Source organism: Corythoichthys intestinalis, chromosome 8 (genome assembly GCF_030265065.1).
Source record: "Corythoichthys intestinalis isolate RoL2023-P3 chromosome 8, ASM3026506v1, whole genome shotgun sequence".
NCBI lineage: Eukaryota > Metazoa > Chordata > Actinopteri > Syngnathiformes > Syngnathidae > Corythoichthys > Corythoichthys intestinalis.
In genome coordinates this window covers 37,268,987-37,294,980 of record NC_080402.1, presented here as the reverse complement: position 1 = coordinate 37,294,980, position 25,994 = coordinate 37,268,987, and the positions used below count along the sequence as shown (strand labels likewise).

At 39.5% G+C, this 25,994-nt stretch overlaps 1 protein-coding gene across 2 annotated transcripts; it reads left to right on the top strand.

Moving 5' to 3' along the window:
- Positions 1 to 540: 540 nt before the first annotated feature.
- Positions 541 to 20,344, top strand: noctb (nocturnin b). Of its 2 annotated transcripts, none has more exons than XM_057844192.1 (5): positions 541 to 678; positions 13,860 to 14,014; positions 14,759 to 14,924; positions 15,039 to 15,370; positions 19,298 to 20,344. In XM_057844192.1, the coding sequence occupies exons 2-5, from the start codon at positions 13,868 to 13,870 to the stop codon at positions 19,817 to 19,819; spliced, it is 1,167 nt and encodes a 388-aa protein (XP_057700175.1). In that variant the 5' UTR covers positions 541 to 678; positions 13,860 to 13,867; the 3' UTR covers positions 19,820 to 20,344. The 2 variants fall into 2 exon arrangements, with proteins under 2 accessions (XP_057700175.1, XP_057700174.1); XM_057844191.1 differs by lacking the exon at positions 541 to 678 and adding an exon at positions 11,625 to 11,906.
- Positions 20,345 to 25,994: the final 5,650 nt, after the last annotated feature.

The window sequence follows — 25,994 nt, the reverse complement described above, 5'->3', positions numbered from 1 at the left end:
AATATAATATAATATAATATAATATAATATAATATAATATAATATAATATAATATAATATAATATAATATAATATAATATAATATAATATAATAATAACACTATTAATTAAATAGATAATAACCAAATAACCCTCTCTGTGTTCTTCACAGAAAAAAAGCCAGGAAATAAATAACACTATTAAAAAAAAAAATAAAAAAATGTTCAGGGGGCCGGACCAAATGTGCAGGCGGGCCGTAGTTTGGGGACCCCTGCTTTACAGTATTCCTCCGTTAATAACCTATGATGATTCTTGGAAAAGGAGGACTTTAAGTCATAATCGTGCGATCTGGAAAAAGTTCTAAAAATAAGTTCAGTTCTGTAGAAGTTTCATGAGGACTTGTTGACTTCTTCCCTAAATCAAATTTGACTGACTGGGCAGTGTGCTAACTAGCTCACGTCCAGCAGGGGGCAGAATTCTCGACCTCTCACTGCAAATTTCTATCTTGCTTTCCCTCCTCGATGACCTTGGTATGTAACCGGGTCGTGGAAACGCACAGGCTGGCAACAACACTGGCTGTCAGCTGGGTCCCCTCATTGGAACCTCTGTGACACCCAAAACCATTTAGAACCTGACACAGGCAAAGCAACAGGAGGAAGATATCCACATAGCAGTGAGGAAGCAAAACTTCATCAACAGGTATGCTTGGCATGGATTTTTTGTTTTTCCCATATTTTCTTTTTTGTCTCTCTTGTAATCTCTGTGTTGTTTTAAATACATTTTATTTAAAAAAAAAAAATTTTTTTTTAAACTCATGCATGGCATACGTCACAAGTTCAACCGATTTCCAACCTTGTTAAGATTTGCAGCTGTACATACTGTAGTTGTTGTATCCATGCGGACTGACAGACTTCCAAAGTTTGTTATGGAGGAGGAGGCTGCTCTAAAGGTCAGAGGGTAAAGTGTAGATTTAGGTAGGATGAATGGCGAACATGTTTTTATGGCTTTTGGTATGGTGTTGAAATATATAGTACTCATAAATAGACTGCTGTAGCCTTGTGAAAAAACAAACTTAACATTTGTCTCTCAAAACTGTTCTTTGAACCATAAATACTCCTTAAAAGTATGCCTTTCTGACTTCATCGCTAAATAACACAACCTTTTGAATTCATAGCAGACAGCAAAACAAGACAGTGAAATCACCATGCAAAATGACCTACACAATGTTTTCCAGTGCAAAGTACTGTAATGTAATGAGGCAATTGCCCTTTCCCAACATGGAAATGTCAACGTCCTATTAAAGTATATCGCTCTCTCTGGCACTGTATCCTTCACTCTCTTTCACACACACACGTTCTGTCAATACACCCTAAAGCTGCTCATGTTTTCCCAATCTAGCACTTGATGTTCCTAAATATCCCCCGCCTGTGTGCTACAAATAACGCTTGCCACACATCCCACTAGTGTTGTAACACTCATGACTAGTCACGATAATTATGATGTTACTGTTATTTACAGTAATTTCCTGACTATAACCTGCCTCTTTTTTCCCCTCTGCATTGCACATGTGGATTTTTACAGGCCAATGAGCTATATGTCTTGAATGGGGTTTTCAAAAGCATCCAATGATATCAAAGATATACTGCATTTGATTGCAAAAGTATAGATACTCAGTTACGGTTACAGATGGTATGAAAAAGTATCCGAACCTTTTGGAATTTCTCACATTTCTGTATAAAATCCCCATCAAATGTGATCTAATCTTTGTCAAAATCACATAGATAGAAAAACAGTGTCTGCTTTAACTAAAACCACCCAAACATTTATAGGTTTTCATATTTTAATGATGATAGCATGCAAACAATGACCGAAGGTCTGCTTTAACTAAAACCGCCCAAACATTTATAGGTTTTCATATTTTAATGATGATAGCATGAAAACAATGACCGAAGGGGGGAAAAATAAGTAAGTGAACCCTTCTGCCTAAGGCAGTACTTCTCAAATAGTGGGGCGCGCCCCCCTGGGGGGGCGCAGAGCGATGCCAGGGGGGGCGCATGTGACCTTGGGGAACATGCTTTTTTTTTTTTTTTTTTTTTTTTTGCCGTACTGGAATAAAGTGTACTTGCACATCCACTCAGTGGGTGGCAGTGGCGCTCTCATTTTCAGAGTGCACGCAGTATTTTTGAACTAAGGAAGAGCACTAAGCACACACAGAAAACAGGTAGGAAGAGCAATGTCCCGCCGCCGTTTTCGAAAGCCGTTTTCCGACCGGACTCACTCACGCAGCGACCCACTGTCTTGTCCGGTTCTCACGTCGCCGCCCAAGAAGTGCCATTGTCGGCTTGGGATCGTCACGACGACCGCCCTCACCTACGGTTCTACGTCAGTCGCCGAGAATGCGCTTTTTTCGTGCCGTTTGCCTTTTAGAACGTGCCGAATATTGCCAACAATCGTCCTGCTTTGTCAGTGTTATATCAGTAAACCAGTGAGCATTGTTAGCATGGTCATTACAAAATAACTCCACACCATTTCAAAGAAGGTAAATACTGTGAGCAGCAAAAATAAAAACCGTCCTTCTGTCCAAGGACACTCTTTTTTTCTTTTATTCAGTTTTGTTTTTTCGGTCAAATTTTTTGGCATATTGTCCTCATGAGTGAATGTTTCTAATCAATTTTAATTTTTTATTATTTACTGATTTTATTACATTTTATTTTTCTGTACCAAATGGTCAAAAATGTACCTTGAGTGTATTTTTTACAGTTTGGATGTGACTTTTTTTTAAAAATTCAGGCTAATTGATGCGCGTCAAGTCTTCTCTGTTACAAACAAAACTATGTAAATAAGGTTATGCTTTATTATAAGTTGATCTTTGTTACTTTTTTTCTTTATTAGAAAAAAAGGACACAATGTTAGTCAGATGCGTATTTATAATAATTTTATGGACAAATGATACTATTTACAGTGGCGGCAGAGAGTTTGGTGGGGCGCGAAACATTTACGTCTTCCTTGGGGGGGCGTAACAGAAAATAATTGAGAAGCACTGGCCTAAGGAGACTTAAACAGCAATTGAAACCAATTTTTACCAAACAATTTAAGTCAGGTGTGTGCCCAATCATCGATGAGTGGGTTAAAGCTACCCTGCCCACTATAAAACACACACCTGGTTAGAATTGTCTTGATGAGAAGCATTGTCTGATGTGCACCATGCCTCGGTCAAAATAGCTGTCAGAAGACCTGCGATCAAGGATTGTTGATTTGCATGAAGCTGGGAAAGGACACAAAACCATCTCTAAAAGCCTGGATATTCATCAATCAACAGTCAGAGAAGTTGTTTACAAATGGAGAGAGTTCGGCACTGTTGCTTCTCTCCCTAGTAGAAAAAGAACCATAGGGTGTCTTTTGAAGACTTACAGAAATCACTGGCACAGTCCAAAATCTCTGTGCACACATCAACTGTATGTAATACTATGGCCAAGAATGGTGTTCATGGGAGGACTCCACAGAGGAAGCCAATGCTGTCTAAAAAAAAACATTGTTGCTTGTTTAATGTTCACAAGAAGGCACTTGGACACTCCAAAGAAGTTGTGGCAAAATATTTTGTGGACTGATAAAACCAAAGTTCAATTGTTTGGATTGTGGAGGATAGTTGGAACAGCTCACCAACATCAACACCTCATCCCCACCGTGAAGCATGGTGGAAGGAGCATCATGACTTGGGGCTGTTTTGCTAACTCAGAGCCTGGACAATTTGCAATCATCAATGGAAGAATGAATTCAAACGTTTATCAGGATGTTTTGCAGGATAACCTGAGGCCGTCTGTCTGACAGTTGAAGCTAAAAAAAAAATAATAGCTGCTGCAACAAGACAATGATCCAAAACACAGAAGTAAATCAACTTCAGATTGGTTTCAGAAGGACAAAATACGCGTTCTGGAGTGGCCAAGTCAAAGCCCAGACTTGAACCCCATTGAGAGGCTGTGGCATGACCTAAAGACAGCGATTCATACCAGACATCCTAGGAATCTGACTGAACTACAGAAGTTTTGTAGGGAAGAATGGGCCAAGATTAGTCCTACTCCAGACTGATTTTCAGCTAAAGGAAGCATCAGGTTGAAGTTATTGCTGCCAAAGGGGCGGCGGGCACAAAATATTTAATGTGATGGTTCACTTACATATTTTTCCCCCTTCTGTCATTGTTTGCATACCATCCTCATTAAAATATAAAAACCTATATATGTTTGGGTGGTTTTAGTTCAAGCACACTGTTTTTTCATTTGTTTGATTTTGACAAAAATCAAATCACATTTGGTGGTGATTTCATGCAGAAATATGAGAAATTCCAAAAGGTTCAGATACTTTTTCATACCACTGTATATTTGTTTTTGCACAACCCCGCCACCAGAAATTTAGTTTCATGGGTTAAATTTGGTTTTGCAATACTGTTTAGAGTAATGGAGGACATTTTCGCATTTTCCTTGTTAACTCATTGGCTGCCGTTGAAGGCCCTAGCTCCATAAGTGGATTTTCAGGGGTGGCCAGGAGGACCAGGCCCCCCTGGTGGCTGAAAAGTGTCATTGCATGTAATTGACTTTCCTATACAGGATATAATTTTAAAACCAATAATTTTCTGGTAAAATATTGTCCAAATAAGTTGTAAAGCAATAAAACAAACAACAAAAATGAATGAAATGGAAAAAGAAATTTTTTATAATGGGTCAAAATTATTTTTCGAACAGATCATGTGACTAGCGCCTTAGACAGTCATTTGCTTTGCTTAGCCAAAACCACCCGAGGACCGAAGAGACAAGATACGTAATTTTTTCAAATCTAAGCTTTCAAAAGCGACAACAACTACTGAGCAAGAATCAAAGACTGCAAATGTGGACCATGAAACGCCGGCGACCACTGTCAAAATAGTGAGCGGAGTTTGCCCCACTAAAGACGCTAATTGTATAACAGAGCCACCGCCGGTGTCTTGCCAATGTAGTTACCCCCATCAAAAATTGTATCCCCTTGCCTCGGGAGCGTACACACACACATTAGTTATCAGTTATGTCGACTTAATTAATTGAAGCCAGAAAAGAACCACAGTTATATATTTCGGACATTGACATTTATTAAACTGGAGAAACTCCTAAGAGGACTTTAATTAGTAATAACAGTTATAGGTCATCCAATGAGTAAAACAATAAATCATTGCTTTATTTTACGTTCAGTACGTATTTTGCGTTATACGACAAAAAAAAAAGGTTTTTTTTTGATGGATGGGCCATGTTTTAAAATGTCGTAGATAACTACATCACTAAAACATGGAAATCAAGCAAATCAGTGCAGCACAGTGGCTCCGCCCAGGGGATACAGTTTTTGAATGGGGTAACTACATTGGCACGACACCGGCATGCATACCATATTTGATGGATGACGATCTTGGCAAAAAGTATAGCTGTCCTAAGTAGCCTTATTTAGAATCCCCCCCCACCCCCCCAAAGAATGATGGGAAACAAAAAAAATGCTAATTTTCAACTTATTATTATAAATATTTTTGTAAGTTAATTTTATTGTTGACACTGGGTTTGGGGGTCATAAACATGTTGTGCCCCCCCCTGCCCCAAAAGTCAAACTCCGCCTATGCCTAGCTCCCACTTCAAATGGATTGGACAACCATTCATTCTTTCGTCTTCCATGCCGCTTATCCTCATAATTGGTGGGATTATGCAGATTGGCCAGAGGAACAGCTGATTTGATTTTTAACTCATTGCCTGCGACTCACTGCACTAGACGTCCAATCCATTTTAAGTGGGAGGGTTGGAAAGTGAATGAACAAATTTGCTGCCACCCTCCCTGTTCAAATGGATTGGATGTCTACTAGTGATAAAAATCATTTAAAATTAGGGATGTCCCAATCCAGGTTTTTGCACTTCCGATCCGATACCGATATTGTTTTGCACTTCCGATCCGATACCGGCCGATACCGACCTATCTGAGCATGTGTTAAAGTTTGAAGTTATTTAGCCTCCTTACTTAGTAGTCAGACTCATGTTGAAAAAGGTTTTAGTACCCTTGATAACAACTAGCCAGCTGAATTAGGTGAGTTTGAATAACACACAACGGTTGGTAACAAGAAACTGACCTGTTTATTCAGTGACAAACACAAAACATTATAAATAACAAACAGAAATGGCATAGTCAGTCAGTAAAACGTGCAAATAATATTGTAAACTGTCTTAAAAAAGCAAAACACACCAACAACCTCAGTGGAAAATCCCACTAATCCCCCAAGCTATTAGATGCTTTTAATGTTTCGTGCATTAGTTACAAAAATTGTATAAAAAGTCTCTCAGGTTTAAATAAACGACTGTTTCAGTATCAAGTTAACATTTTAAAACAGTAAATAAAATACTCAAGTCCCCATTCTGTATCAGCAGCTTTAAACTACATTCAATTCATTTAATTTTGCGAATCAACTGTTAAAGTTGTTAAAATTGCTCCCGTTATTCCATAATTTCCCTTCTGTCTACTTTCGACATGTGAAAGTTTTAAAACTGTTTTGAAGATAGATTCAAGTCAAGATTTTGCCGATTTAGGAGTATTTTAGATAAAAAGTTAATTAGGTTCGCTTGGAAGGTTCACAACAGCCTACTAGGGAAGTCTTCTGCTTTAAGATGGCGGCTGTTTACTAACGCATCTGGTTTTCAATACTTCAATGTTGCTAACGCAGTCGAGTCTGTCGTGTAGCATCTGGTTCTTTATACATATGATATCTATTATCTCTAGTAAAGCGACGTTGACGTAGTTTGTTGCGGCTGTCAGCAGCAGTCAGGTATTCTTGTGTTTTTTATCCAGCGGCATGAGTTGAGCTAAAGCCGTGAGTTGAGCATTGGCATTACCCGGGTCTAAGACAAGTTATGTTTACTTTCGGGACGCAATGTGGTCAGTTTCTCATTGCGTCCCGAAGACCGCGCTGTGTATTAGTTCCGCTTTACTTGACATATTTCAATAATCGGAATTTGGATGTTTGTAAATCGTTCTCGAATCTTCAGCGGCCGAATCGCATGTTGGATGGTGCGTCTTTACTCGCGTGAGATAATGGCTTGTCATCCAGAATGAATTCTTCGGCAATGACTCTTGTTATTCCCTGGGCTTTGGGACTGTCGAGTGCCAGTTTGTCACGCATAGCAAAAGTTTCTGCCAGTGTTAGTTGCGTAGGACCTTTCTTTTTGTCTTCGGTTTTCTTAACATACTCCTCATACTGTTTGTGGTGGCATTTCGCTAAATGCTTGATTAGGTTGGTTGCATTAAAACTTCTTACAGCTTTACCACTACGCTTGACTTTATTGTGGCATATGTTGCTCTCTGCCTCTTCGTCTTTGTCGTCCTTTAAGGTGAAATGATCCCACACAGCTGACATTTTTACCGATAAAGTCTCTCGGTAAATTGGGAGACGGTAATGTAAATGTAGTGTGTTGAAGGTGTGCCGTAAAATGCGGCCCGGATTTTAGGGAAACCGAAGCAAAAAATGGAATGGATTATGTAAATCGGTGCGCTGGAAAACCCGGACCGGATTTTTTTTTTTAAAAATTGGATCGGAAGTCTGGATCGGAATTTGTTCCGTGTTCCGATCCGATACCGATGCGTATTTTTTTGCTCATATCGGCGTCCGATCCGATCCAAATATCGGATTGGGACATCTCTATTTAAAATGTTTTTAGTTTTTAAGAGCCAAATGATTGGAGCTTTTGGTCATCGACAATGGCACCGAAAGAGTATTTTATTGAGTATCAATATTGAACTGAATATTTTAGTCTTTAGCTGTTTTCTTTTTTTCTTTTTTTTTTTTCTCTATCAATCAATCAATCAATCAAATTTATTTATATAGCCCTTTACAAAACCCGAAAGGCCCCCAAAGTGCTTTACAACAAAACATGGCTCAAGATAAATAAAAGGCAGGAAAATATTATACAATGACATTTTACAAAATAAAATAAAACAAAGAGCGCATCGCAATAAAATTCCAGCAAGTAAAACAATAAAACCGATAAAATCGAAAAGAAACATTAAAAAAGCCCTTAAGCTAATAAAACCAGGCTATCCTAATCTTTGTAAAAGGCGAGTCTAAAAAGGTGTGTTTTTAGCCGAGACTTAAAAAGACCTACATCCGTGGTGGTGCGGATTTCGGGGGGAAGGCTGTTCCACAGCCTGGGGGCAGCAACCGCAAAGGATCGGTCTCCCCACTGTTTAAGTTTTGACCTTGGAACATCTAAAAGAAGCTGGCCGGTCGAGCGAAGAGTCCTGCCAGAGTTACGAAAAGTTAAAATTTCCGATAGATAAGATGGAGCCTGGCCATTAATAGAATTAAAAACAAACAGTAAAAGTTTGAAATCAATTCTAAAATGGACTGGAAGCCAGTGGAGTGATGATAGCACGGGGGTAATATGCTCACGTCTAGGTGTACCTGTTAAAAATCGAGCAGCAGCATTTTGAACAAGTTGTAGCCGAGAGATCGAGGACTTGGGTAGGCCAACATAAAGTGCATTGCAGTAGTCCAGCCTTGAACTTATAAAAGCGTGAATTGCTTTTTCAAGGTCGTGGCGACTAAGAAAAGGCTTCACTTTGGCTAAGAGACGAAGCTGGAAAAAACTTGCTCTTACAACGGAACTAATCTGTTTTTCAAAGTTAAGCCTGCTATCGAATATCCCTCCGAGATTTTTAACGTGTGTCTTAAAAATGTCAGCCGGAGCGCCAGAGTTGGGCTCAAGGGCTTTCACCATGGAAGGTGTGCCAAAAGTAATAAATTCAGTTTTGCTCTCGTTAAGGTGTAAAAAGTTTTGTGCAAGCCACTGCTTCACATCAGATATGCACCCCATCAATTTAGAAAGAGCAGTTTTTTTGTTAGGTCTCAGGGGCAGATAAAGCTGCAGGTCATCAGCATAAAAATGAAAAGCGATATCATGTTTTTTTATAATTGATCCTAAAGGTAGGAGATAAACCGCAAAAAGAACAGGCCCTAAAATAGAGCCTTGCGGTACCCCGCAAGACAGAGAAGTTTGTGAGGAGGAAAATTCCCCAATCATTACCGAGAATGTTCTATGTTGTAAATAGGATTTAAACCATTTTAAAGCGTTACCACGGATACCTATGAAATGTTCTAAACGAGATACAAGGACTGAATGGTCAACTGTATCGAATGCTGCTGTGAGGTCCAGTAAAACAAGGATAGCCGGGTTTCCATTATCCACAGAAAGAGCAATGTCGTTATGTACTTTTAACAATGCTGACTCAGTGCTGTGTCTGGACCTAAAACCTGATTGGAACTTGTCAAGGGTGGAATTTGTCTCTAAGAAGGTTTGCAATTGAATAAAAACAACTTTTCTCTACAAATATATATATATGATATATGAAATATATATATATATATATGATATATGAAATATATATATATATATATATATATATATGAGATATATATATATATATATTAGGGCTGTCAAACGATTAAAATTTTTAATCGAGTTAAGTACAGCTTAAAAATTAATTAATCGTAATTAATCGCAATTCAAACAATCTATAAAATATGCAATATTTTTCTGTAAATTATATATATATTCTGTAAAATAATTTGTTTGAATGGAAAGATAAGACACAAGATGGATATATACATTCAACATACGGTACATAAGGACTGTAGTGGGCATTTCACTCTACTGTCATTTAAATCTGTCAAATGCTGTCCTCACTCTGAAGCGTCTACTTTTTCCAAAGCTAGACAGCTAGTGAACGACGCCTTAATAATCAGACTTCTTCCTTTTTCATCTGATTTATTAATAAAATGGCCTCAAACCACTGTCCTCTTTAGACCGTAGTGAAACTACAAAAAAAAGTACACAAGCATTGCATTAGCAACAACGTTAGCTTAGCACGCTATACAGGTTCACTAAACATAAACAAAAAGAGTCTCATACAAAAAATATAACATTTCGCTTACTAACATAATATGTACATTCTTTACAACAACCATACTTACGGACAAATCTTGTCCAAGGATCATATAAGCATAACATTACAACGTAGGCGTCAGCCCATGACGTCGTGCAGCCATATTGAACTGGCAAGAAAGCAATGAACCATGTCGCAAAGCGACCACAAGAGTTCGCTGTTAGACAGCACAAAAACCTTGCTTGTAAAACTTAACCAAAAGGCAGAATACTGTCTGAGCGGGACATGTGCTTTAATTGCGTCAAATATTTTAACGTGATTCATTAAAAAAATGTATTACCGCGCGTTAACGCGATAATTTTGACAGCCCTAAAATATATATATATATATATATATATATATATATATATATATATATATATATATATATATATTGATCAATAAAATACTTCTGTGTAACATCTATGTAAATATCCAATGTTAAAATATGGACACAAGTACGGCATACATGTGGATTTATTTCTAAAATTTTGTGAAATTTGGCCGGTGTGGCTTATAATCAGGTGCGCTTTATATTCCAGAAATACGACATTTAAAGAAAAGCAAAATTGAGAGCGAATTCACTGTAACTGTTTATACCGTTGTTGGTTTTTAAAAGTTATATATAAGGTCTCTGCTTGTCCTGTACTTGAGGCACTCTTGACTCCCAAAAATCTTGGTCTTGAACAACAACACCAGATGGTAAATGGGCTTTAACTTGGACATGTCCACCAAGGAAAGGGATCAAACCCACAACCTTTGACGTTGGAAGACGATTACCACTGGGCCATGCAGCCCACACAACATCTCAGAGCTGCACTTGCGTGTCGTGACGTGTGGTAAGTATCCGGTGTGTACAGATGTGAGTTGTGTGCACACACAAATATGAGTCATCAGTCCAAGACCAAAAGTACTGTTCGTTCTTTAATGTGCTGTCAATTCAAAGCACAACAGTGAAAGGATGTCCTGATAAATCCATTCTTTGCCAGGTGGCAGAGTAAAATGTCAAATGAAACCGTGCAGTCTATTTCCAGTACTTAGAAGCTATACTATTGTTCCTGGTAGTAAAACCAGCCTTTTCTTATCAGAATTTAGCAGCACAGCTTCAGCACTGATAAACTCTCATTTTGACCAGTGAATCGCAAAGGAGCAAAAAGCATAGTGCATGGAAATTTTCCAACCATGTTACAGAACTTTTGTCTTTTCAAAAATGTCACTACTCTATAATTATGCTCATTAGGGTTCACATACCTACAGTTCCAAAGTCAACATCAAATTAGAAAAAAGAAACCAAACAAACCAGTCATTAAATATTATATAAGAGTTTCATTTCACAACTAAGTTCATTTTAGTTCCTTTGCACTTTTACGGGTTGTGACACTTGTGTAATTCTATTTTTTTGCAGCTCTGTTTGCCTTATTTTAGTATTGTTTGGGTTCCCCCCTAAATTATGTACTTGTTGTGGAAAAGTACAATGAGATAAAATGACGCTTGGGAAACCGCAACAAGGAGGGGTTGCTCCATACCTGCAGAGGAAATCATTGCTTGCACCCTCAGAGACAAACACACACTCCTTACACAATTGTTGCTATGTGACAGCTAAACAGTTGTAGAAATCAGACAGTGTTTATATTCACTTAAGCTCTTGGACAAAAAGTAGCTCACAGTCTGTATGGGCCATTGTGTGTGTGTGTGTCAGGGTGTAGTGAGTGAGAAGCATTGTGCTTACTCACTGTCTAACCAGCACATGACCTTCATACTCTTCGAGGGCCGGATGACGTCTCCGCTTCCTAATCTGTCTCCCGCCCCCGAGGCTTTATAGGCTGCAGTAAGCTCAGCTAAAACAGATCTCTGCTTACACTGACAGACGTCACATCGGTCTCAACACTTTCATCTTCAGCTCCTGATAACGCAGTGATTAGAACATAAAGTGGACATAGAGATGGAAACAATGAGTAAGAGACTTGTCTTTGTTGTTTAAATTTGGTTCTGTGTTTGTGTTTGATGAGAGTTTTTGTCCACATTTAAGAATGCAAGATGGGGGCTTTTAACATGAGTGGTTGTTTGTTGTATTCGTTGAACTACCGGTAGGTTGTCCAGGGTGTGGTAGCAGTAATCATTATTGCTACTTTGATATATAAGGGCGTAGGTTTGGTCTTAATATTTGTAGGAACGATATAACAGCATGTACACTTTTTACCGGGGACGGGACATTAATAAGACCAAACATATTTGGTGAATGGGGGTCAGGGCTACATTTCTCACCAATATGAACCTAAGGCTAAATGATTAATGCAAAAAAAAATCTGTATTGACCTATACTAACTTTCACACTGCAAATTTATTACAACTTGATCTGATAATTTTTGTTAAATCTAGTCAAATTATTTTCCCCATCTTTTTTTTTTTTTGAGTGTTAAAGGCGAGTTAACAGATTAATGCATCAGATTCTTGCACTTGCTTTAAGTAAATATTACTATTTGTTCGTATTGAGCCCATACATATAAAAGTTGGTCATTTTTTCACCTAAATCAAGAAAAAAATTCAATATTCTTTAATTAAGAACATTTCTGACAAACAAGTTTTTCTTATTAGATTAAATATACAAACTTTTTGCTTAAAATAAGTCTGTTGAGCTTATTTTCAGCAAGCTGTTTTTCTTACTTCAAGAAATCTCAGTGAGTAAAATCGACTTGAAGCACTGTAGCAGTAGCAAAATTAGTGGAGTGTTCCCCACCTCCACAACATTGACGTCTTTTTACATTACTTACAGTGGCTGCTGCTGGCGGGAAAAAAATTCTAATACCCCTCGTCTTTGAAGGGGGCAGGGGAGGCGGCATGCTGTATTTGTCGGGCTGTGAATGTGTGTGTGTGTTTGTGTGTGTGTGGGGGGGGGGTTCAAGTCATCAGCCAATTAAAAATGTGTTTTAGGGGAAAAAAATGGACTGGCACATTCAGCGAGTGAAAAGGGGTCAGTGTAAGTCTGAACATAATAAAAGTACTGTAATTTGCTTAATAATGGTAGGATCAATTCTATCCTTACAACATACAGGAAGACAATCTAAAACCCCTATATAACGTAAATCAGGTTGCTTAAAAGTTGGTGGGGATAATTTGAGCATCCTGAAAAGTTGGTAGTGTTAGGTCCCTACCGTCCCTATGCAAACCTACGTCCTTGCTTTGATAACATGTAAGCAACTCAATTTCAAAAACAAGTGTAAAAGTAGGAATTGGGAAATAATCAGAGGCAGTGTGTACAAGTACAGAAATGCATGGGAATTAACAGATATATTATGGGGATACTTGGAATTTATTTCTGTATTGATTGTTTGCTGGGTTATAAACAAGTCCAAATCAATATGACCCACAGTGGTCTCACTGACTTGGCAAACTTGCCCCAATAGCACGCAAGTTCCCCTTTATGTACTTTCAAATGTAAATATTATGATACCTTATTGGTCCATGAAAATCTGTCATTTTCAAGGGTATCTAATAAAGTGAGTGTAATGCTAATGCAAACGTTTTTTCCAGCTTGATCCCTTTAGTGGCTAATGTCTGACCGGTTAACTCCATGTTGACACTAAGGTGATTTTGTGTCACAGACCAGTCACAGTGTCAAGCTTGTGTCTTTCAAAGTAGAGATTATCCACTAGTTAATTGATAACAGATGCTTCAGTACACATGGACACGTGCAATATCTGTTCAAACATCACTCAGTTCCTAGAGTTTTATCGATCAAAACACTGCATAGCTGTTAGCTTATGAGTCATGACGAAAACATGCTGCTTTGCAAACAAACTGAATGGAAAACTTTCTCCACTACTTTCACTATGCTTTATTTCTGAACATTTGTTCTTGTGTAATACGTGACTAATATTTTACCATGTTGAATTTTTTTTTCTTACCAGGTTATCCAATGGGTGGAGGTGCCACCAGGCTGTACAGCACCTTGGCTCACACCCTTAGCAGTAGCGGTGGCAGCAGTCATCGTGTTCCCCTCCCTCTGGCTCACTTGGAACGCTACCAGCCAGCAGACACAAACCTGGATCCTGATTTGTGCCAGGTGACTGCGTGCCTTCTAAACATTGTCAACACTCTGTAGGGTTCAACAATCCAAACTTAAGACTTTAAGACCAAAATGATTCAGATTTAAGACCCATTTCACATCGATAACGGCACAAAATGTACAAAAGATTTGAAGGAAAATTAGACTCCCAGAATTCCTTGCAAAGTATAAGTAGGCTATTGATTCCCAGCTCTTTTACACTGTGATACAAAATGCTTAACCTAACCAAAAACACTAGAACTTTTTTTTCTGAACCAACATGTGAACAACAGACAGCGTTTGCTGCAGGCATTTATGGCCTTGTGCTTTTCAGATTTGCGGTTTTAAGAATTTTCTTGCACAAAGGACAGTGCGCTGCATACGAGTTTCCCTCCACTGGCTTCAACCATGCATTGAACTGTACGTTCTCAGGCCACAAATAATTAAATTTGCACTTACCCATGTATGGAGCTACTCTAAATCGGTTTTCTCCACCATGACTATGCTAACTAAGCTGCCAACATGCAACTGCACACGCACAGCTAAACCTTCTTGTGTTCGACAAATTCTGACTGTGCAGCACTGGTAGTTCCGCTTTGTATTTACGTTATAGCGCCCTCAAAAATAGAAATATTTAAAAGTGAAACAGAAATGTATGCATGTTCTAAATAAAAGTAACATCAATATATTTTTAGGACCTTGCCCTGGTAAGAATGAGAGTGTGAATTGATGATGACAACATCTGTTTTGTATGAATTGCAGGGGCAAAAGGGCTCCTCATTGAGTCCCCTCGATCCGGCTGAGGTTCTGCGGCAGTGCAAGGAGGCCCTCAGTGACCGTCCGCCGCGCTTCCGCAGGACATTCATTCAGCCCTCCGACAGCAACGCCGGCACCATTCGCGTGATGCAGTGGAACATTCTGGCCCAAGGTAGGGGACGTACTTTGGAAATGATACAATTCTCCATTTTATCTAACGTGATGAAGAACACAATGAGAAAGTCCATTCAATGGCACCCAATTAAAGGGAGATCTTTTTTTTCAGCTCTGGGCGAAGGACTCGACAGTTTTGTGCAGTGTCCTCCGGAGGCTCTCAACTGGTCCCGAAGGAAGTACCTCATCTTAGACGAGATCCTCACCTACCGACCTCACGTCCTGTGCCTGCAGGAAGTGGACCACTACTTCGACACCCTGCAGCCGGTTCTGGTCCGTTTGGGTTACAGCAGCCGATTCTGCCCTAAACCCTGGTCGCCGTGTCTGGATGTGGAGGGCAACAATGGCCCCGACGGCTGCGCGCTCTTCTTTGATGAGTCACGTTTTGAGCTTTTGGATTGCGTCAGCTTACAGCTCTCTGCAATGACGATACCAACAAATCAGGTTGGTACAGCTGTCTTTATGATTAAGCTATGACTCGAATATTTGAAAACTAATTCCAGGCTTGTAACGATAATTTTTTAGGACCAAATATTAACCCAGCAACAATTGCAATAATTGATAGTATCGTTGCTATTTCAACATATAAATTAATCATCGGAGAAACATTTGTTTTATTTAGCGATTTGCCATCTACCTTAAATATTCAATTATACAGTGGGGCAAATAAGTATTTAGTCAACCACCAATTGTGCAAGTTCTCCCACTTGAAAATATTAGAGAGGCCTGTAATTGTCAACATGGGTAAACCTCAACCATCAGAGACAGAATGTGGAAAAAAAAAAAACAGAAAATCACATTGTTTGATTTTTAAAGATTTTATTTGCAAATCCTGGTGGAAAATAAGTATTTGGTCAATACCAAAAGTTCATCTCAATACTTTGTTATGTACCCTTTGTTGGCAATAACGGAGGCCAGCTGTCGCAGGGCAACACGGACTTTCAACTCCCTCCACAGATTTTCTATGGGGTTGAGATCTGGAGACTGGCTAGGCCACTCCAGGACCTTGAAATGCTTCTTACGAAGCCACTCCTTTGTTGCCCTAGCTGTGTGTTTGGGATCATTGTCATGCTGAAAGACCTAGCCACGTCTCATCTTCAATGCCCTTGCTGATGCAAGGAGATTTTCACTCAAAATTTCTCGATACATGGCCCCATTCATTCTTTCCTTTACACAGATCAGTCGTCCTGGTCCCTTTGCAGAAATACAGCCCCAAAGCATGATGTTTCCACCCCTATGCTTGACAGTGGGTATGGTGTTCTTCGGATGCAATTCAGTATTCTTTCTCCTCCTAACACGAGCACCTGTGTTTCTACCCAAAAGTTCTATTTTGGTTTCATCTGACCATAACACATTCTCCCAGTCCTCTTCTGGATCATCCAAATGGTCTCTAGCGAACCGCAGACGGGCCTGGACGTGTACTGGCTTCAGCAGGGGGACACGCCTGGCAGTGCAGGATTTGAGTCCCTGGCGGCGCATTGTGTTACTGATAGTAGCCTTTGTTACTGTGGTCCCAGCTCTCTGTAGGTCATTCACTAGGTCCCCCCCGTGTGGTTCTGGGATTTTTGCTCACTGTTCTTGTTAGCATTTTGACGCCACGGGGTCAGATCTTGCATGGAGCCCCAGATCGAGGGAGATTATCAGTGGTCTTGTATGTCTTCCATTTTCTAATAATTGCTCCCACAGTTGATTTCTTTACACCAAGCGTTTTACCTATTGCAGATTCAGTCGTCCCAGCCTGGTGCAGGTCTACAATTTTGTCTCTGGTGTCCTTCAACAGCTCTTTGGTTTTGGCCATAGTGGAGTTTGGAGTGTGACTGACTGAGGTTGTGGACAGGTGTCTTTTATACTGATAATGAGTTAAAACGGTGCCATTAATACAGGTAACGAGTGGAGCCTCGTTAGACCTCGTTAGAAGAAGTTAGACCTTTTTGACAGCCAGAAATCTTGCTTGTTTGTAGGTGACCAAATACTTATTTTCCACTCTAATAAGGAAATAAATTCTTTAAAAATCAAACAATATGATTTTCTGTTGTTTTTTTTTCACATTCTGTCTCTCATGGTTGAGGTTTACCCATGTTGACAATTACAGGCCTCTCTAATCTTTTCAAGTTGGAGAACTTGCACAATTGGTGGTTGACTAAATACTTATTTGCTCCACTGTGTATCTGTATCAGCAATACTTGCCCTGCAATTACTTGGACCAGATCAAAACCAAAATATTCTGTGCCCTACACAGTTACTGGGCAAGCTGCCTGTGTGTCTGTGCATGAGTTCAGCCTCCAGCAGGGAGCTAGTTTGCTGACAAATAGGCTATGTTCATATCGCATGTCTGTCTTAATGCACGATTCTGATTTTTTGTCATGTTTTTTTTTTTTTTTTTGACGTGCCCGTTCAGACTGCCTTTGTTCATTGAGCCTGTCCAAATATCACGCATGCGCACTAATTTGCAGTCCGAGATGCACTGAGCAAACTGGCCCGCATACGCAGGCGCATCGAAAAAAATGACGACATACACATGACGCACACACGGACAGTTTGCCCCGACTCCCGGGCGTGTATGCAATCTTGAAATATTGCTCATTTGGAGCAGTGAGAAAACAGAGCGTTCAGGCTTATCCTCAACCCCTTTCCTTTTTTTATTATGACTGTTGTCAAGCCCGCTCCTTCCCCAAAAGCCGCGTTCAAACTAGGCACGAAGGCAATACACAGCTGCACCGCTACCTTAGCGCCCTGTCTCTCTTGCTCTCTGCTGACGTAATTGCTGCATGAATTCTGATTGGGAGACTTGACAGTTCAGACCGCCGCCACATTCTAGAAAAAATGTGGCCCGGATCGGATTTACACCACATATGAAAGTGACCCAGATCGGATTTGAAATGGTGCACTTCTTTGCGACTTGTCACGTTCAGACCATCAAGTTAATCCCTCACTCGAGTCGGAAAAACACCAAAAAAATCGGACCTGCGGTATGAACCTAGCGAGAGAGAACAAAACAAAATCATTGGCCAATTTAGAAATCAGATGATAAATTGTTAAAGTAACCATACTGACTGGTCTAATTAATGCCGTCCTTAACCCACCTGTTTGGATGCTTTCTCAGGAAGGACTATTTTTTTGGGTCAATTTTACCCAGGCTATTTTTCACGTTCAAAAAGCATCTAATAATCATCTGATAATATTTTTAACCAGATAAATTGTGAAAAACCAAATGTGTAGGTCTTTAACTTAAAAATGGGTCAATTTGAACTGACCTATAAGTTGTTGTCACGATCTTAGGTGGGCAGGCGAGGTGAACCCAATTGCAGGGAAACAACAGGGAGGCAAGGCAAGATGGTGGATACAATGCAAAAAAAATGCTTCAATTGAAGTTAACAAAAACAAAGTACAAACAAAAGACAATGGGATCTTAAAAACAAAGACAAACAAAAGAATATCAAAAATTTACTAGGCAGATATACAGGAACACGAAAGCTAGGACACAGAAATGGACAATGACGCAACAAGAACGGACAGCACATGAGGAACTTAAATAAAGACATGGGGTAACGAGACAATAAGGCACAGGTGGGTGACACAAGAGGCAGCGGATTGGTCAACACTGAAGGAGCAGGCCACAAAAAGTGAAATCGATGGGTAATCACAATGACCAGACACACTAGGGCACAAACTTAACTCAAGGCACGAAATTTTTAAAAGTGTCCTGCCAAAATGGATGATTGCATATATGTTGATGATGTAAAATTTTGAAGCAAAAAATGTTTGTAGTTCTTCAATTTTAAAACGGGTCATTTAAACATAAACATTGAAAATGTCAGAGTGAACCATATTCATTGGTTGATGAGAAATTTGACAGTGATAACAAATATTTGAAGTTATTCACTTACAAAATGACTCACCTTCAATATTCCAAAATAAATCTGTCAAAAATGAGCCATTTGAATTATGCGTGGATGGCAGGTTTCCCAACGACAAAGCTAGGATTTGCTGTTCCACGACATCATCAGTGACTTATTTATCACTATTGTATTTTGTATCATTCTAAATAAATAAGTACACTTATATTGATTTTTAAATTATACAAATAAAATTAATAAAAACAGAAATAAACACTGGTTAAGGCTTCTAGTTACAAGCTAAAGGTTTTTTTTGTTTTGTTTTTAAAGTATTTAACTCATTGCTCACTATTGACCATGATAGACGTCTAATTCATTTTAACTGGCAGCACAGACTGTGAATGCTCATCTGTCATTACATTCATTCGCCCCTCCCAGTCCAAATGGATTGGACGTCTAGCGCAGTCAATGGCAACAAATTAATTCAACAAGTTAAAAAAAAGCATCTCTCACGTGCCGCTCTTTCTCGTCGCAGGTTGCCCTGGTGATGATCCTACGTTGTCGAATCACAATGAGGCATGTGTGTGTAGCCGTGACCCACCTGAAGGCCCGGTCCGGCTGGGAATGGCTCCGCAGTGCCCAGGGGTCGGATCTTCTTCGTCAAATCCAAAATGTGGTCCAGACACACACGGTCAGAACATCAGCTGGCTCAAGTGTCCCGATCCCTCTGATCATCTGCGGTGATTTCAACGCGATCCCGACAGAGGAGGTGTACTGTCGTTTTGTCACATCTCCTCTGGGTTTGGACTCGGCTTACAAAAAACTCAGCCAAGATTGTTCGACGGAACCTGAGTTCACGACGTGGAAGATTCGCCCTACGGGGGAATGCTGTACCACTCTGGACTACATTTGGTACAGTCAGGACACGCTGAGGGTGGACGCCGTCTTGGACATGCCGTCGGAGGAAGAGATCGGTCCGAATAGGCTCCCGTCTTTCAGCTATCCTTCAGACCACCTCTCGCTGGTTTGTGACTTCAGCTTTAAGGAGGATGAGTGACAGAGAAAGATGCATTGTAAGACAAAGTAGTTGGACTGTGAACCTGTGAAAAAACGAGGAAAGAAACCAAATGTCAGGAATGAACTGAACATTGTCTACTTCCTAAACTTGAACACAGTGTTAAGATGTTTCCTACAGTCGGTAGGTGGTAGGAATACATTTGAAGAGGGAGGGGAGGACCATCCCAGTTCAAAGGGTTGGATGTCTATCGACATCAATGCCAGTCAAGGTGTTAACATCAAGTCTGCTCAGATGGACAAACGTGTGCAATCCATGATATGTAATCCTGACAAAATTTGACTGAAAAAGTAACATGCTGCTAATTTTTTTTTTTTTTAATCTCTAAAGTGTATTATAAAATACTGTATTTTTTTGTACCGTTGTTTCCTTTATTACTTGCAGCAAGTCCATTTACTGTTCCAATGATATCAGATCCTCCTAATTTAGAGGAAACGTATATGCTTATATGACATAAAGACATAACTGTTAATGTTGCATAAAAACAAAAATAAAATGTCAAAAATGCTTAATGTCTGCAAATACATAGTTCTTAGGAGTAGTCATTATAACGAAGACAAAATCACCTAAAGTGGCCATATGAATGTACTAAAGCACAAAATGTACCAATGTAAAAAAGGGTCATAATGTCAAATTAGTCCAAAACTCACTTGTATGTAATTCTGTTTCCATTTATATTTTTGTCATTTTCTCAAACACATGCCTACCATAGTTTTCAGACTATAAGACTCTACTTTTTTCCCTCATTTTGAATCCTGCTGCTTATAGTCCAGTGTGGCTATTGATTGATTTATTTACCGGTAGGTTAATAGGTAATACTTTATTTGACAGCAGCATCATAAGACCGTCATAATTATGAAATGACACTATCATGGGTGTTACTGAATGCTTATGACAGATGTCCATAAGTGTCATCCGGCAAATTATGTCACTAACTCTATTTATGTCTAGCTTGGATCTTTTACATCCATTCAAAAGTGAGATAATTTGCCGGATGACACTAAATGACATCTGTTATAAGCATTCATTAATGCGCTTGACAGTGTCATGTCATTATTATGACTGTCTTATGACAGTTATGGCGACACTTTTAAAAAGTGTTACCAAATACCATAACGACTAACATTTTTTTCATGACGATGACGAGACGATAACGAGCTAAAAACAGGTTTTGGGAGACTAAAACCTAACGACACGATTGTCAGTTTACGTCTCATGAGAACGAGACGAAAATGTGCCATAGTTTCTGTCACATGTTCACAATGTGTGACATTTTATGTGTAGTTAGCCGGCATCCTAACAGTGTGTGATTGTGTCACTTGTGAAGTACTGCACCCCCAGCTCACCCACACGGGTCCTCTCCAGTCTCCCCATTACTTGTTTTGAGACACACGGTAAGATTTGTCTTATGTTCGCAGGAGAGCTTATGCAATGTTGCTTTAGCCTTTAAAAGGTCTGTGCTGAGTGATCATCAAACACTAAATGTAACTTGTAGCGTTAGCATAGCATTCCCGTTCACGTTTGCATTAGGCTATTGCTAATGGCGACCGTCCTCTTAAACTTTTTTTTTTTTTTTTCATAAAGTTCGTGGCGTCCAAGTGGATATAATTAATTGAAAATAATGTACTGTTTTCCTGCTGAACGTGTATTATCACGTGATAGATTTGTAGATGCAACAATATGTGCCCATCTGTCAATGTTCATTTGAAATAGTTGAAACTTGAAAAACTTGTTTTATTTATTGTTGGAATGAAACTTTCAAATTTTACAGACGAAAATAGTGAGTAAACATCGACAAAAACTAGAAGAAATTAGAATTTTTGTCAACAAAAACAACACGAATACAAACACATTTTGAATGACTAAAATATGACTAAAACTAAAAAGTATTATCGTCAAAAAGACCAAGACGAAAATTAAAAGGGCTGAAAAAAAAAAACACTGCTGAAGAAATAATTAGCACAGAACATGAATTTTGATTCAGGCATGAAAATGGGTCAGGGATTAAAAAGGTGAGAAGGGTGTGGAGGAAATATGTTCCAGTACACTGTACACCCCAACAAAATATTGAGCTCTGCCGACCCACACTGTGTTTCAGCAGGGCCATGCAGAGACCGGTGAAGGGGCGGGTGCTCGTAGATCAAAAGGGGCACTTGAACAAGTATTTAATACACCTTAAAACAACATAACTTCAATTTTAACCAGCTTTAGATAATAATTGGCTGCGACTGTGACATACTTTAATTGGGAGGGGGCAACAGTGAATAGAAATCAAAACTGTCATCAACACTTTCTGGCTGTGACTCAGTCAGTCTGCCTCTTTTCTTCCTTCAACCTCTACATCAAAACTTCCTTCTTCAACTTGTTCATCTGAGAACAAACCACATCAGATGGTCACTGAGCCACCAACAGCACAGTTTTCTTAAAACTATTATTTCATTATTATCCATACTTAACAACTCTAGCACCTAATGATTAATAAAGCAATGACATAAAAATCTTATAGAAAAATAACATTGTAATTGTGTTTATAATTGTATTTAATACCCGACTACCCTTGCAAACTTGTTCTTACCAGGTCTGCTATTCACCCAGCTGATGAGGTATCCACTGCATTTAGCAGCCTCATCTAACTCCTTTTTTAATCCCTCAATCTACCTTCCCTACGACGCATGTCTATGTAATGAAATATAAATATTTAAAAAAACAAAAAAACAGACTCCCCGGTGGCTTTTAGTTTTAAAGCTTTCTTAATTTCTTTCTCTCTCAATAACGATGGAGGTAGATTTGTGTTTTTATTATTCAATCAAAAAACAAAGTTACTTCTATCAAAAACAAAGTTGCTTCAATCAAAATACAGTATATACTTTTAATCCCCAAAAAGTCACTTCAATACAAAAATTGTTTTTGATTGCAAAAATAAATTTGAGACAAAAAAAGCATTTGAAAACTATTTTTCTTGATTGAAACAAATTTTTCCATTGAAGTAACGTTGTTTTGCGTTTGGGCCACATTTTGGCTAGGACATTTGTGCCTTTATTATTCAATCAAATAAGTTGCTGCAAACAAAAATATATATATAAAAAGAAAAACTTTGCACATGTGTCAATCACCGTTTACCAAAGCCTGAGAGGGTTTGAGTAGACTCACTATGAAGCATTTAATAAAGCCAAGGATTTTCTTACTACTTTATTCTTGTTTAAAAATAATTCGGTGGGACGGTAAAATGTTTAAAACTTATCATAATTCTTACATTTTGAAGTGCTTGAAAACCATTTATAAATGATACTTTGGTACTTTACTTTCCAATGTAAAATCTGAATAAATGCATTGAACACGCACAAAAAAATGGGGGGGGGGGGGGGGGGGGGCCGCTACTTCGCGGTTTTCACTTATTGCGGCGGGTTCTGGTCCCCATTAACCGCGAAAAACGAGGGATCCCTGTATTTCTGAAAAGCTTTAAGAAGCAGGACTCATTCCCACTACTCATCGGGCCGGTGTTGTGCCGACACCGGCCGTCAGCTCAAATCCAAGCCGAAAATAACGCGTCTCCGGTGGACGATGGGAGCGATGTGAGGCGCCCCCTCCATCTGAGAGCATGCCGCTTAATTTGACTCAACAGTGTGTTTCTTCGTTTATATTACCGCTAAATTCACAAGCTTGACGCCAATTTAACGGGGGGGAGCTATTTTTTTTTCATGGGAGATTTGGCTAGCTCTGGCAGTGTTCAACGCAAGCTGCAACGAATGGCAGTAACTTTTTTATATCGCAAAAATATGAAAACGATTGAAACCATTACTCACCAAATTCAATCTACTGGCAAATACAGATAAGTGTGTATGCTGCGCTCTGGTCTGCCCCGGTGTGGATAAGGCCTGCTTTTTGTTTTCGCAGCTTTGCAATGCAACCAAAGGCTCTCCGAGCACTCCATGTACAGTAAGGAGTGCGCGCGTTTGGAATAATGGAACGCAGCTTGGGCCGATGATTGGTTCTCGTAAGCGAAGCATCTAGAAGGATTTGCTGACAGTGTTCTTAAGTGCTCAGTTTACGTACTAAGTTAATCACATGATGATAATAATAAGAATAATTAAATAAAACCTCCCGACCACCCCCCTCCCAAAAAGAATTTCTCCTCGGATCTACGCAATTCACGTAGGTCTCCCTTTTTGACTTCAAAACGGCGAATTTCGCCGAAAGGTGAGATATTTTCATGCCTGTTGATTGTTATTTACATCTGTAGCGTCGCAATGCATGCTAGGAGGCATGTTGGACGACAACAGTGTTGACAGCAGGTGGCAGCAGAGGTTGACTTTCTCCCCCAACAGAGCAGGGATGGCCAAAGAAGCATGTTGAAGAAATGATGGTGGTTTTATTACAATCGTATTATGCTGCTGTCAAATGAAGTGTTACCGGTTAATATCTTTTGGTGTAAATATCCCATAAAACAATTAGGACAACTGAGGTTTATAGTCCAGTGCGGCTTATCTATGAACAAATACCGTTTTCGTGTCAAATTTGGTGGGTGGCGGCTTATACTCAGGTGTGCCTTATAGTTAGAAAATCACGGTATATAAGGTAAAATTGTTACTGTATACCAGTGCTTCTCAATTATTTTCTGTTACGCCCCCCCAAGGAAGACGTAAATGTTTCGCGCCCCCCCCAAACTCTCTGCCGCCACTGTAAATAGTATCATTTGTCCATAAAATTACTATTATAAATACGCATCTGCCTAACATTGTGTCCTTTTTTTCTAATAAAGAAAAAAAGTAACATAGATCAACTTATAATAAAGTATAACCTTATTAACATTGTTTTGTTTGTAACAGAGAAGACTTGACGCGCATCAATTAGCCTGAATTTTAAAAAAAAGTCACATCCAAACTGTAAAAAATACACTCAAGGTACATTTTTGACCATTTGATACAGAAAAATAAAATGTAATAAAATCAGTTAATAATAAAAAATTAAAATTGATTAGAAACATTCACTCATGAGGACAATATGCCAAAAAATTTGACCGAAAAAACAAAACTGAATAAAAGAAAAAAAAGAGTGTCCTTGGACAGAAGGACAGTTTTTATTTTTGCTGCTCACAGTATTTACCTTCTTTGAAATGGTGTGGAGTTATTTTGTAATGAGCATGCTAACAATGCTCACTGGTTTACTGATATAACACTGACAAAGCAGGACGATTGTTGGCAATATTCGGCACGTTCTAAAAGGCAAACGGCACGAAAAAATGCGCATTCTCGGCGGCCGAGGTAGAACCGTAGGTGAGGGCGGTCGTCGTGACGATCCCAAGCCGAAAATGGCACTTCTTGGGCGGCGACGTGAGAACCGGACAAGACAGTGGGTCGCTGCGTGAGTGAGTCCGGTCGGAAAATGGCTTTCGAAAACGGCGGCGGGACACTGCTCTTCATACTAGTGTTGTATCGGTCGCGAACGATTCGTTCTTTTTGAACGAATTGTTTGGGTGAACGAGACCGAACTAATCACCATCTGCACTGATTCGTTCTATGAAGTTGGTGGCGCTTGTTCGCTGCGTGGGAGGGCGTTGAGCAAGCGGCAGCGTCTTCTGACATCGCACACGACCAATCAGACGCCAGCCTCATCGCGGGCAGGGGAGGGAGCGGAAACAGAATCATGGCGTATGTCACTCATTTCCACGTGTGGCCAATAAGCAGCCAGCGTGCAGGCAGGGGGGCAAGACTGAGTTTTGTCACTTCCCGTTCAGTGACTCGGTCCTCGAGAGGAGTCCTCCGGTTCCTGACCTAGCTTGCTGCTAACTTGATTTTCCAGTAATGACTATGCGGTGAATGAATCAGAAAATGAAAGGAAATGACTTTGTCACATATTTGTTAACGTGGAGCCTATCAAATGCTGCTCAAACAGACAAAAACACCACACAAATCTAGCGAGCATTGTTTAGAGTAGTACTTTTCTCAACAAACTCGTGACTGCCTATGACGACATACTATCAAATTTACAGTAATTTAAAACACGGGTAGCTACGAGGCAAGCAAAAGCTGAGCTGCGGTCGCGTGACGGCAGTGAAGCGGGCAGAGAACTGTCACTATATGGAGGCTTCATGGCAGCGATATGTACCTCATATGTGCACAGAAAAAAAATAATATTTAGTATGATCACCATAATACTG

Bases quoted from the DNA above. Each gene is read 5' to 3' on its own strand.
- noctb (XM_057844191.1), top strand. The intron at 14,015-14,758 runs GTGACTGCGTGC...TATGAATTGCAG, and splicing joins TGGATCCTGATTTGTGCCAG to GGGCAAAAGGGCTCCTCATT. The intron at 14,925-15,038 runs GTAGGGGACGTA...CTTTTTTTTCAG, and splicing joins GTGGAACATTCTGGCCCAAG to CTCTGGGCGAAGGACTCGAC.